This window comes from Orycteropus afer, unplaced genomic scaffold, assembly GCF_000298275.1.
Source record: "Orycteropus afer afer isolate SDZICR_OR568_19922 unplaced genomic scaffold, OryAfe1.0 scaffold00169, whole genome shotgun sequence".
In the NCBI taxonomy this organism is placed as follows: domain Eukaryota; kingdom Metazoa; phylum Chordata; class Mammalia; order Tubulidentata; family Orycteropodidae; genus Orycteropus; species Orycteropus afer.
In genome coordinates, this window is record NW_006921756.1 from 1,141,195 (window position 1) to 1,153,383 (window position 12,189).

At 38.5% G+C, this 12,189-nt stretch overlaps 1 protein-coding gene across 1 annotated transcript in view; it reads left to right on the forward strand.

Annotated features, from left to right (window-relative positions):
- Positions 1-12,189, forward strand: part of MAST2 (microtubule associated serine/threonine kinase 2) — a 394,690-nt gene that overhangs the window by 68,034 nt on the left and 314,467 nt on the right. The window contains exon 3 of the mRNA XM_007946677.2: positions 7,955-8,097. Within this exon, the coding sequence (XP_007944868.1) occupies positions 7,955-8,097 (143 nt within the window). The remainder of the gene's footprint in view (positions 1-7,954; positions 8,098-12,189) is intronic.

A 12,189-nucleotide genomic window follows, 5' to 3' on the forward strand; every position in this document is an offset into this window, starting at 1 on the left:
TCCCTTTTCTTTGTTGAAGAGGGTCTGTGCAATCCTTCTGCCTAGTCCGCCATCTTGCCCCGCCTCTTCGGGGGATTTCATTTTAATTGGATCCATAATCAATGCCCATGGAAGCAGGAGTCAGGAAACAGCATATTGCATCAAGCAAATCTGCTGGGAAAGATCTTTTTAAAGTGTTAGAAAGCAAGATGTCACTTTGAGGACTGAGGTGTACCTGACCCAACTATGGTGTTTTCAGTCACCTCGTATGTATGCAAAAGCTGGACCATGAATAAGGAAGACCGAAAAAGAATTGATGTCTTTTAGTTATGCCGTTGGCAAAAAAATACTGAATATACCATGACTTCCAGAACATTGAACAGATCTGTCTTGGAAGAAATACAGCCAGAATGCTCCTTAGTAGTGAGGAGGGTGAGACTTCATCTCACATACTTTGGACATGTTATCATGAGGGACCAATCCATGGAGAAAGGATATCATTCTTTGTAAAGTGTCATCAAAAAAGAGGAAGCTCTCAGTGAGATAGATTGACACAGTGGTTGCAACAATGGGCTCAACTATAACACGTGTGAGGAACAGTGTGGAAGTGAATAATGTTTCATTCTCTTCATGTGTGAAGTCACTATGAATTGGGGCTGACTCAGTGGCACCAAACTGCATTATCTGACTTGGCACATTTGACTACTTCTTTTCTAGTGGTAGCCTTATGTAGATCACTTATAGATAAGGCTGTTGTCTTCTCCTTAGTACTTCATTATGGAATTTCTGAATTCTTACCTCCTGAACCAGCTAGATTAGGTATTTCTTGGTTGAGCACTAGAACAGATTATTGCCTTTTAATGTGATTTTTTTTGTCTGTTTACTTTTGTAGACTTTATGTTCTTTGCTTTTTATTCTCCTCTGTTCCCAAAACCTAAAACCTATAGTGCCTCCACACTTCCTCCAAATAAAAGGCACTTAAAAAAATCCAAGAAGAAAAAAATTACACAAGAAAGTCATTGTCCAAGTAGGAAGCAATTAATGTGTGACATATTTTAAAACAGTCAATAGGACATGATAAAAGGGGTTTCGTCTAAAAATATTAGATCTCTTTGACTTTTCAGTAAATGGTAAGCAGTTTTCACTTTTTTTTTTATCCTTTTCAGGGCTGTTCCCCTGACTTTATCTTTTTACTCTTCTTTTGGAATTTCATTTTTGTCAGTCATGTATGTACCTAATTACATAGAGCCATTTCTTGGTCTTTATTTTTCATAACATTCTCTTCTTTCAGAGAGATCTTATAATTCTCCATGAGTAAATGGAGTTGAGTCTTCTAATTAAAAAAAAAAAAAAAACCTTTTTTTTTTTTTTTTTAAGTTTTCTTTTGTTGCTTCCATCAGCTCTTTTTCTTGTGAGCTCCTAACGTCCAGAATGTAGTGTTTTACTCTCAGATGTTAAGTCTCTTCTATCTTCTTGTGAAGTAATTGCCTGGTTACTTAGAAAGAGCTCACTGCCATCAAGTTGGTTCCAACTCATACGAGCCCTGTAACAACTAATAGCAGTTCTACACAGTAGAACCCCATAGGGTTTTCAAGACTGTAAATCTTTACAGAAGTAGACTGGCTCATTCTTCCTCGATGGAGTGGTTGGTGAGTTCGAACCGCTGACCTTTTGCTTTAACTACTGTACCACCAGAGCTCCAGTTGCTTGGTTACTCAGTGATATTTGGAAATGTGATTGTGTTTTATTTTCTGTCAGTAGATTTTTAGTTAACCTCATGTCTTACTGATTGCTCTTTAAAATAGCTTTCATTTCTGAGTCTGAGCTTATCCGAGATTTTTTGGGGCAGATTAACACCAAACTTCACTATAACTTATTCTATATTTAGTGTACCTTAGTCTTTTATTTTTTCAGTTCCTCCATTGATTATGACTCATCTGTATGCTTGAAATTTTCCCCAAATTTTGCTCATCTTGCCCATGTTCTCACCTCTCCTGGGTTATGGCCTTTATTTGTTTATTTTATTTCTTTATTCTCATTTTAATGGGGTTTACTGGTGGCAAAAGAGAAAAACAGTTGGTCCACTAGCCCTCTTTAATTGGGAATGTTTCATGCAGTAACCTCTTGAATCTTTGTGGGAATAGTGATTAGATATGTTTAAGAACTTTTTTTTTTCTGAGTTGTTTACTAAAGAGCTAATTGTCTTGTTTGTTCATATTGTTTCTTCTCTTTTAGTGTTTATTTTCCTCTGATTCTTGGTAATCTTTGATTGTAAAAACATACACTTTAAGCCTTGACAGGTATATATTGCCCATTGTTTTTTCTGTAGTTGTGTAGCAATAAGCTGTTATTTTGAAGAGAAATGTATGCTAGCCTTTGTATATGTAGATAGTAAAGAGTAACAAGCTAGTTTTTCTTTAGAATATGTAAATGAAGAATGAACAGGTCATCTGGAGACCACTTGCTGAAGGAAGGAAAGGAAGGCAGGTAGGCTGTACATAGGGGTTGTGGAAGTTTTGAGTAGAGAATGATTAAAAAGTTTTTTTTTTTCCCCTTTTGGTGTGCATGGTTTTATAAAAAGATTTCCTGCTAGAGGATACATTGAAGAGGTGACTTGAAAGAAAATTGTATATTTTTTTCTGATTGAGAAAGTAACACTATAGTTGAAAAAAATTTTGAGTACAAAAAAAGCATCATGTTAAGTCCTTCTTAATCTTTGTTTTCTTCGATGTCTTTCTTCTCCCAAACCACTATATTTAAATATACATAGTATTCATTTATGTAATCATAGAGAACCTTTTTATTTAAAAAATAAAAATTTAGATAATATGATACATCCATTTTGCTTTTTTTCCACATGACAAGAAAGGCTGAGAATTTTACTTTAACCACATCTTGAGGTATGATACTGCTAAAGGGCCAAGGAGGTGGCATCTTCTGACCTCCTCTAACTACACAAGAGGAAGACAGTATCTCCTTGAGCAGCCCAAAGCCTATTCCTGAGTCCAGACATGCCGCCACCCTCCAGCCCTCTTACCAACCTAGAAGACAACCATCCCTCTCATGGCACCCACCACCTTTCTGCTGGGTTAGATAATTTGCTGCAGTGGCCACACAGAACTCACAGATTATGGGGTTTATTAGGGAAGCAAGAGGCTATAATTCAGATTCAAGAATGTGCTCAGGAGACTTCTGGAAAGATGGAGGAATAAGCAGATAAACTACACAGACCCTCTTCAACAAAGAAAAGAGAAACCAATTGATAGAGGTACAGAAGATAATCCTGGAGCCCTAAGCTTTGAAAGGAAGTATACAGAAATGGATTAGGCACCAACTAGTAGAAAAACATGAATGAAAACAGTGAGTATGAAGACAGAGCAGTGGACTGGCAGCTACTCTGATGGGACCAGCAGCCTGAATATATCCAAGTGGTGTTGAGACCTGAGAACTGACCTAAAGATCAGCGCCAAGGGCTGCAGGGATGACTGCGCTGGTGGCCTATGACTAGGAAGGGAAACAGCAAGGAGGGAGACCACCTGAGCTGTGGAATTACCCCTGTCCGGAGGGCACAGCCATTTTGATCGTTTATAGGTGGTGGCCATTTTGGGTATTTAAAGTGACCGAGAGCTCAGCCATTTTGAATGTTTACAAGTGGTAGCTGTTTTGATGGCAAATTTTAAAGTGACAGCATTCTCATTCAGATTCCAGGGACCTAACAATAGGCTCTGTTTGCCAAAGACAGCAGGGACATACGGGAGGCTGACAATGGGAAAGGAGACAGGCGGTGAAGGTACAAATTCTGGCAACTAGTGAATAGAAGAGCACAGCACAATACCATGCTTATGTAGATAAAAAAAGAAACAAAACAGAACGAAAATCGTGGGCAAGTCACTCCATCATACAATCACCAATTAAATACAAGCACAAAAACGTCACAATGCCTTGGAGACAACAGAGCATCACAGTGCACATAAAGAAGCAAGGAAAAGCAGAAGAAACAAGGGCCAGGATACAGACCCAGAACACATCCCTGAGGAGGACAGAGCTCAGGAAGAACTCCCTGATAAGGAATTAAAAAGAATTAGGTACCTTCAATGAATTGAGAGACATATCTAGGAAAACACTGACAAAATGGATGAAAACACAGAGAAAACCCTAGAATAATTTCAAAAGACAGTACGAGAACAAAATGACAAAATAAATGAAAAATTAGAAATGATACCAAATCTACACACAGAAATCCAGAAGATTAATGCTAATTTTCAGAAATAGATAATATATTGAAAGGGCAAAAGAGTAGAATTGAATCAATGGAAGATAGAATTAGTGAGATTGAAGGCAAATACCTCAATACTTCTTTGGAAAGGGATCACTTAGAAAAAAGATCAAAACAAAATGAAGAAAGGCTAAGGTTCATGTGGCATACAATCAAAAGGAATAAACTACATGTAATTAGAATTTCAGAACAGGAAGACATGTATAAAACCACAGAGAAAATTGCCGAAGATTTGTTGGAAGAGAATTTTCCTATGATGGAAGATGAAAATATATCCATTCAAGAAGTCCAATGAACCCCAAACAGGATAGACCCTAAAAGAAAATCACCAAGACATATCAAAATCAAACTCACCAAAACCAAAGACAAAGAAAGAATCCTGAGAGCAGCATGGAAAAGACGAAGAGTTACCTACAAAGGACAACCAATAAAACTAAGCTCAGCTTTCTCAGCAGAAACTATGCAGGTGAGAAGACAAAGGGATGGTATGTATAAAACCCTGAAAGAGCAAAATTTCCTACCAAGAATTATGTACCCAGCAAAATTGTCCCTCAAACATGGTGAAATTAGGACATTTCCACATAAGCAAAGATTAAAGGGAATTTGTTAAAACCAGACCAACCTTACAAGAGATGCTAAAGGGCGTCCTTTGGACAGAGAAGCAACAACAGCCAACAACAACTGACCATTAACACACATGATGACATAACTCAGAAACCAACCCAGCTATGGAACTATCCAAAGTAAATAAGCCTGTAAGATTGTAAACAGGCAACCAGAGACATCAGTTGACAAATGAGGACAGCTACAAACCAAAAAGTGGGAAAAAATTGTGTAGTTATAGAACTTTTAAATGGTAGGGAAGTCAAGACAACTGCAAGGTAGAATGGACTGTTCTAACCTTGGGAAGAAAACTATAAATCATAGGGTAACCTGAAAGAAAAATGATAAACCTTCATATCAAAATTAAAAAGAGGACCAGCACAAATATTTAGCAAATACTAAAACAGTAGCAACGAATGAAGTGATAACATGAATCATGACCAAAACAAGCTCAGGACAGAAAATTATACGGAACAAAGAAATCAACACCACAAAAAAGCACATAACAAAAATGATAGCGACATATTCATACTTGTTGGTATTTACATATCTGGCAAGGGACTTATTTCTGAGATTTGTAGAAAACTCCAGTGCCTCAACAGTAAAGGGATTAACAATCCAATTGAAGAATGAGCAGGAGACACTTCACCAAGGAGGATATTCAGGTGGCCAGCAAATACATGAAGAGATGCTTACGATCATTGGCCATCAGAGAGGTGCAAATCAAAACAACAGTGAGATACCATCTCACCCCAGCACTGATGGCAGGGTTCAATGAGACAGAAAATAATAAATGCTGACAGGGATATGGAGAGATTGTGATTCTCATACACTGCTGGTGGAACTGTGAAGTGACAGAACCACTGTGGAAAAAGCACTATGGCGATTCCTTAGAAAGCTGGAATTGGAGATACCATTTGACCCAGCAACCCCATTACTAGGTGTATATCCTAGAGAGATGAGACCCAGTACAGGAACAGATATTGCACACCCATGTTCATCGCAGCAATATTTACAATAGCAAAAAAATGAGAATAACTTACGTGCCCATCAGTGGAAGAGTGTATGACCAAACTATGGTACATACACACAATGGAATGCTGTGCAACACTAAATAATATAGAATCTGCAAAATGCCATATAACATGGATGAACTTAGAGGATATTATGCTGAATGAAATAAGTAAATCACAGAAGGACAAATATAGTATTAGTTCATTATTGTTGTGGAGGGTCAAGGAAAGGTTTTTATTTGTAGGGAAACTTTCTTTGTTGGTTGCCAGGGGAGGAAAGGGGAGGGAACACTGCAAAAAAAAAAAAAAAAAAAAAAAAATGCATTGGCCCATGTCACTTTAGTTCTGTGTATTTCACTGTACATAAATTGTATCTCAATAAAATGCATTAAAACAAATGTGCTCAGGATACAGTTCTTTGGTCAGGACAGCGCCCCCTCTGCTGTGTCCTTCGACTCGCCTCTCTTGCCCTTAGGCTCTTGGCCTGGCTTCTGCCTCTGTGGGGTAGGTAAGCCTGCTGCTCTGTCTTGTGCCTCTTGGTTCCACTGCCACTGTCTCTCACCTGACATCTCTCTCTCAGCAGTACATCTCCCTCAGCAGGGTGTCTCTCAGCCAGCAGTCAGAGAGATTCCTTTCTGCCTCTGGGAGGGCTCATTTTGAGGCTGGCAGAGTGGTAAAACTAACTAGTCCCAACATCAGAATTCTATACACCTGAGAGAGAGTGAACTTTCCTTGAAGATTACTTTGTGCTGCCCCAGGTGGATGACTTTAACAAGGAGCTACTCAGTTGCTCATGGCAAAGTGGGAATTACAAAGACTATGGCTAGAAAAGCCATACTATGTAATTCACTACACCACAAATGCATACTTCCTTTACGCTTTTTTCATGCAATAAGAAACGTTGAATGTTTTTCTCTACATGTTAAGTTGCCTCCTTATTTTTAGTGTTTTCTGTGTTTCATTGCATGGTGATATTATAATTTTTTTTTAAATTTGTATTGAATATGCATCTTATTTCTAGTTTTTGTTATACTGAGTGTTGCTTATATGGACATTTTGGTCTTTCTTTTTTTTCCCCCTACTATATTTCTGAAGTGGAATGCTGGGTCCAAATATATACAAATTAAAATTTTAATAAGTTTGCTAAATTACCCTCTAAATATCATACATCACATTTTGCTTGTAGCAGAAGGGTATGTTGCAGAAAAAACAAAACACATTCTTATACCAGTGAGTTATACCAATAATGAATAGGATTTTGCCAGGCAGAGGAAGGGTTTTTGAATCAATTGGGTAATCAGAGGTAAAGGCAGGTGAAAATACAGGGTGTAATATTGAAGCTGAGTGAGTGAATGAATGTGGAAAATAGTGGAAGGAGATGAAACCAAGAAGACAATCTAGATTTTTGTAGGGGCTTTTTAGTATGCTAAAGGATTTGGTTTAATTCTTTAAACGTTGGAGAGCCGTCAGTGTAAGCAAGGTTATAACTGGATTTGTTAGATCACTAGCAGCAGGCTGAAGAATGACCTGGAGGGGGAGAAAGAGACTTGGTTCACAGTTAGGAGGTCATTGCAATTCTAAACACTCAATCTTTATGAGTAACTCTTACAGTCTTTCTGTAGGATTAAATCTATAGTTAACTTGGACTAAATACATAGATTCTGGCAAGAACAGTATACATTATTGTTTGCCCCCTGCAAGCTTAAAGACTAAACTTGCCTAAGAGAAGCCATCAGCACCATATTCATATTCATATTATGTTAAGTTGGAAGAGACTAGAATACTTCTAGCCTGCTAGTCTGGGTGTCAGGGTAGGGGTTGGCATTGTGGTTGATGTTAAAGAAGAATTTAAAATAGTCAGTTTAGTGCAGTATCCCATTTGATATACTCCTTACCAACAAGATAGTTGGAGTTTTTAAAGTGTTACTGGTTTTGTATATGGAAGAACTTGACTTTGTTTTGAGTTGATATGATTATATTTATTTGGTATCATGGTATCATTGTATTTATATTTTTATATATGTTTTTTCATTGATTATAAAGAAATAATTAAAAGTGCATTTTCCATACTTTGTATTTGAAGGTAAGCAGCTGCTCCCGTTGTCTAGCAGTGTACATAGCAGTGTGGGACAGATGACATGGCAGCCTTCAGGAGAAGCATCAAACCTGGTTCGAATGAGAAACCAGTCCCTTGGACAGTCTGCGCCTTCTCTTACTGCTGGCTTGGTAAGTGTTAGTAAAGATGATGGCTTGCTCTGTGAATACATTCTTGGTTCTCATTTACTGTTGACTCATATATTACTTTTTATGATTTGGATAACTTAATTGATTAAAATGAAGTACAGAACAAAAATGGAATTTAATTGAATATGCTTCAGTTAATCTCTCATATTGTGCCTGGTACTACTTACATAATGAAGTCAAGCAAAGGATTAAATATAGTTGTAAATTTTACAAATAAATTTCCTGGGAAATAAATTTCTTTTTATAGAAATGATTCTAAATCTTGTGAAGTTATGTTGCTTTTGTGTATAACTTTGGAGTGTACATATTTAGTACACAGGTAGGGAACATGTTTGCCACATACTTGTGTTTGGTGCTGTCGAGTCAGCTGTGACTCATAGCAACCCTGCATACAACAGAATGAAACACTGCCCAGTCATGTGTGATCCTCACAATCGTTGCTGTGCTTAAACACATAATTGCAGCTACTGTGTCAGTCCATCTCACTGGAGGTTTTCCCCTTTTTTGCTGACCCTCTACTTTACCAAGCCTGATAACTTTCTCCAGGGAAGAGTCTCTAATGAGAGTGTGACCAAAGTAGGTGAGACAGGTTTGGCCATTCTTGTTTCTAACGAGCATTCTGGCTGCATTTCTTCCAGAAAAGACTTGTTCGTTCTTCTGGCAGTCCATTTTATTTTCACTATCCTTCTCCAGCACCACAATTCAAAGGCATCAGTTGTTCTTTTGTCTTCCTTATTCATTGTGAAACTTTCACATGCATATGAAGCAATTTCTGTTATCACCTAAAATTTCCCTTCTGTCCTTTGTAGTCCATTTTTTTACCCCCTAGCCCTGCCCATGGCAGCTACTGATCTGTTTCTATCACTGTCATTTTGCCATTCCTAGAATTTCATAATAAATGTAATCATTTAACATGTAGTCTTATTTTATTTTATTGTGCTTTGGGTGAAAGTTTACAGAGCAAATTCACTTTCCATACAGCAGTTCACACACACTTTGTCTCATGACATTGACTACACTGTACCCCGATACAAAAGCTCCCCTCCTACTTCCTCCCGATAGTTACCTCTTCCCTGTGTTCATTCCTCCACACACTCTTGCCCCCTGAGCTGTCTCCCTGTGCAAAAACAGCCCTTCTTTCTCCCATGCTTGTTCTCTCCAAGGAGTGTATCTACCTCAGGTAAATGTTCAACTCATGTGCCTGTCTTTTGCTTGGCTGGAAGCCACAGGTGTGGGTTCAATTCCAGACCTGAGGGCAGCTGGGTCCATAGTCTCAGTGGTTCCACCAGGCTCTATCAGACCAGCAAACCTGGTCTTCCCCGCCTTTATTTTCCCCAAATGATTTTGAGTTTTGTTCAACATTGTTCTTCCACTCTATCCAGGATCTCCTACATAGATGCCCCTCCTTGTGGTTGACAGTGGTAGCCGGGCACCATCTAGTTCTTCTGGTCTCACAGTCGTATAGGCTGTGCAGATTAAATGGTGTACCAGTCGCTTGGACTAATTGTTTCCATGAATCTTTGGTTTTCTTCATTCTTCTTTGCTCTGGATGAGGAGAGACCCATTGTTGCATCTAGATGGCTGCTTGCAAACTTTTAAGATCCCAGTCGCTACATGCCAAAGTAGGAGGTGGAACAATGTTTTGTGTAGTATGTTAATGCTAATTGAGCCTGATGTCCCCTGTGACTATGGTCCCCAGCCCACAGGTTCAACTACTCGGTTCCTCTGGGAAGCTGGCTGTGACCAAGAAGTGACTACAACTTTGTCCCTTGTCAGCTCTACTGTACCCCTGGGAATTCTTACAGAACATAAAAATACACTTGTAGAAACATTGTCTGCCAACCCAATAATGGTCTTGGGTACACTCCCCGCTGCATAGACATAACCTACCAGTTCAGCCTGTCCACCCATCTGTCCACCTGTATACCCATGTTTGCCTTCACTGACAATGCATACTGTATGTGCAAAAGGTTCATCTTTGTTGTCTGCACCTCCCATGTACCTCTCTGTCTTCTCTTCCTCAATGCCACCATGTTGATCACGCACACTTGGTACATTGCCCTTCTCTTCACCCAAATCAATACTTATCTCTACTTATCTAACAGTGTTTCCTCCCCACCCCTCCCACCCCTGGTAACCAACAAAGAAAATTTCCTTCCATATATAAACCTTTCCTTGACTTTTACAATAACAGACTAATATAATATTTGTCCCTCTGTGATTGACTTATTTCACTCAGCATAATGTCCTCCAAGTTCATCCACATTATGTGTTGTTTTGCAGATTCTATGTTATTCTTTAGGGTTGCATAGTATTCCATTGTGTGTGTGTACTATAGTTTGGTTATTCTTTCCTCAGTTGATGGACACCTAGATTGTTTCCAACTTTTTGCTGTTGTAAATAGTGCTGCAATGAACATGGGTGTGCATATGTCTGTTCTTTTCTTGGCTCTCACTTCTTTAGGATATGTACCTAGTAATGGAATGGCTGTACCTAGTAATGGAATGGCTGGGTCAAATGGTGTTTCCAAGTCCAGCTTTTTAAGGAATCACCATACTACTTTCCACAGTGGTTATACCATTTTACAGTCCCACCAGCAGTGTATGAGAGTCCCAATCTCTCCTCATCCTTGCCAGCATTTGTTATTTTCTGTCTTGTTGAACTATGCTACTGATACTGGGGCAAGGTGGTATCTCATTGTTGTTTTGATTTGCATCTCTCTAATGGCTAATGATTGTGAGCATTTCTTCATATGTTTGTTGGCTGCCTGAATATCCTCTTTGGTGAAGTGTCTATTCATGTCTTCTGCCCATTTTTTAATTAGATTCTTTGTCTTTTTGTTAATGAGGTGTTGGAGTTTTCTATAAGTTCTAGAGATAAGTCCCTTGTCAGATATGTCATTGCCGAATATTTTTCCCCAATCTGTAGGTTCTCTTTTGACTCTTTTGGGAGAAGTCTTTGGAAGCATGTAAAAATTTAATTTTTAAAAGGTCCCATTCATCTAGTTTCTCTTCTGCTGTTTGTGCATTTTTGGTTATGCTTGATGGTCTATTTATGCCATATATTAAGGCCCCTAAATTTGCCCCTAGTTTTTCCTTGAGAAACTTTATAGTTTTAGGTTTCACGTTTAAGTCTTTGATCCATCTGGAGTTCGTTTTTGTGTATGGTGTGAGATGCGGGTCTTGTTTCATTTTTCTTCAAATGGTTATCCAGTTTTGCCAGCACCATTTATTAAACAAACATTCTCTTCCCCATTTAATGGATTTGGCCCTTTGTCAAAGATCAACGGACTGTAGGTCGATGGATCTATTTCTGGCTTCTCAATTCTGTTCCATTGGTCCATGTATGTGTCATTGTACCAATACCATACAGTTTTGACTAGTGTGGTTATATATTAGGTTTTGTGATCCGGGAGTGTGAGACCTCCTATTTTGTTGTCTTTCTTCAATAGTGCTTTGCTTATCTGAGGTCTCTTTCCTTTTCATATAAAGTTAGTGATTGGTTTTTCCTTATACTTAAAGAATGTTGATGGGATCTGGGCTGGGATTGCATTGAATGTGTAGATTGCTTTGGGTAGAATTGACATTTTCACAATATTCCCTCTTCCTCTCCATGAGCATGGTATGTTCTTCCATTTATGTAAATCTCCTATGGTTTCTTGAAGTAGTTTGTAATAGTTTTCTTTGTACAGGTCTTTTGTGTCCTTGGTAAGATTTATCCCCAAGTATTTTATTTTTTTTGGTTGCTATTTTAAATGGTATTGATTTCCTCATATCTTTCTCATCAATCTCTTTGCTGATATAGAGGAATCCAACTGATTTTTGGATGTTGATCTTCTATCCTGCCATGATGCTAAATCTCTCATTTAGTTCCAGTAGACTTTTGACTGAGTCTCTTCGATTTTCTAGGTATAGGATCATTGTTATTGTAGTTGTTATGTGCCATCAAATCAGCCCCGAGTCATAGTGACCCCTCCTTGGTTTTCCGAGGCAGTATCACTACAGAAGTAGGATTGCCCAACCTTCCTTCCGAGGAGTGGCTGATGGGTTTGAACCACCAGCCTTCTGGTTAGCA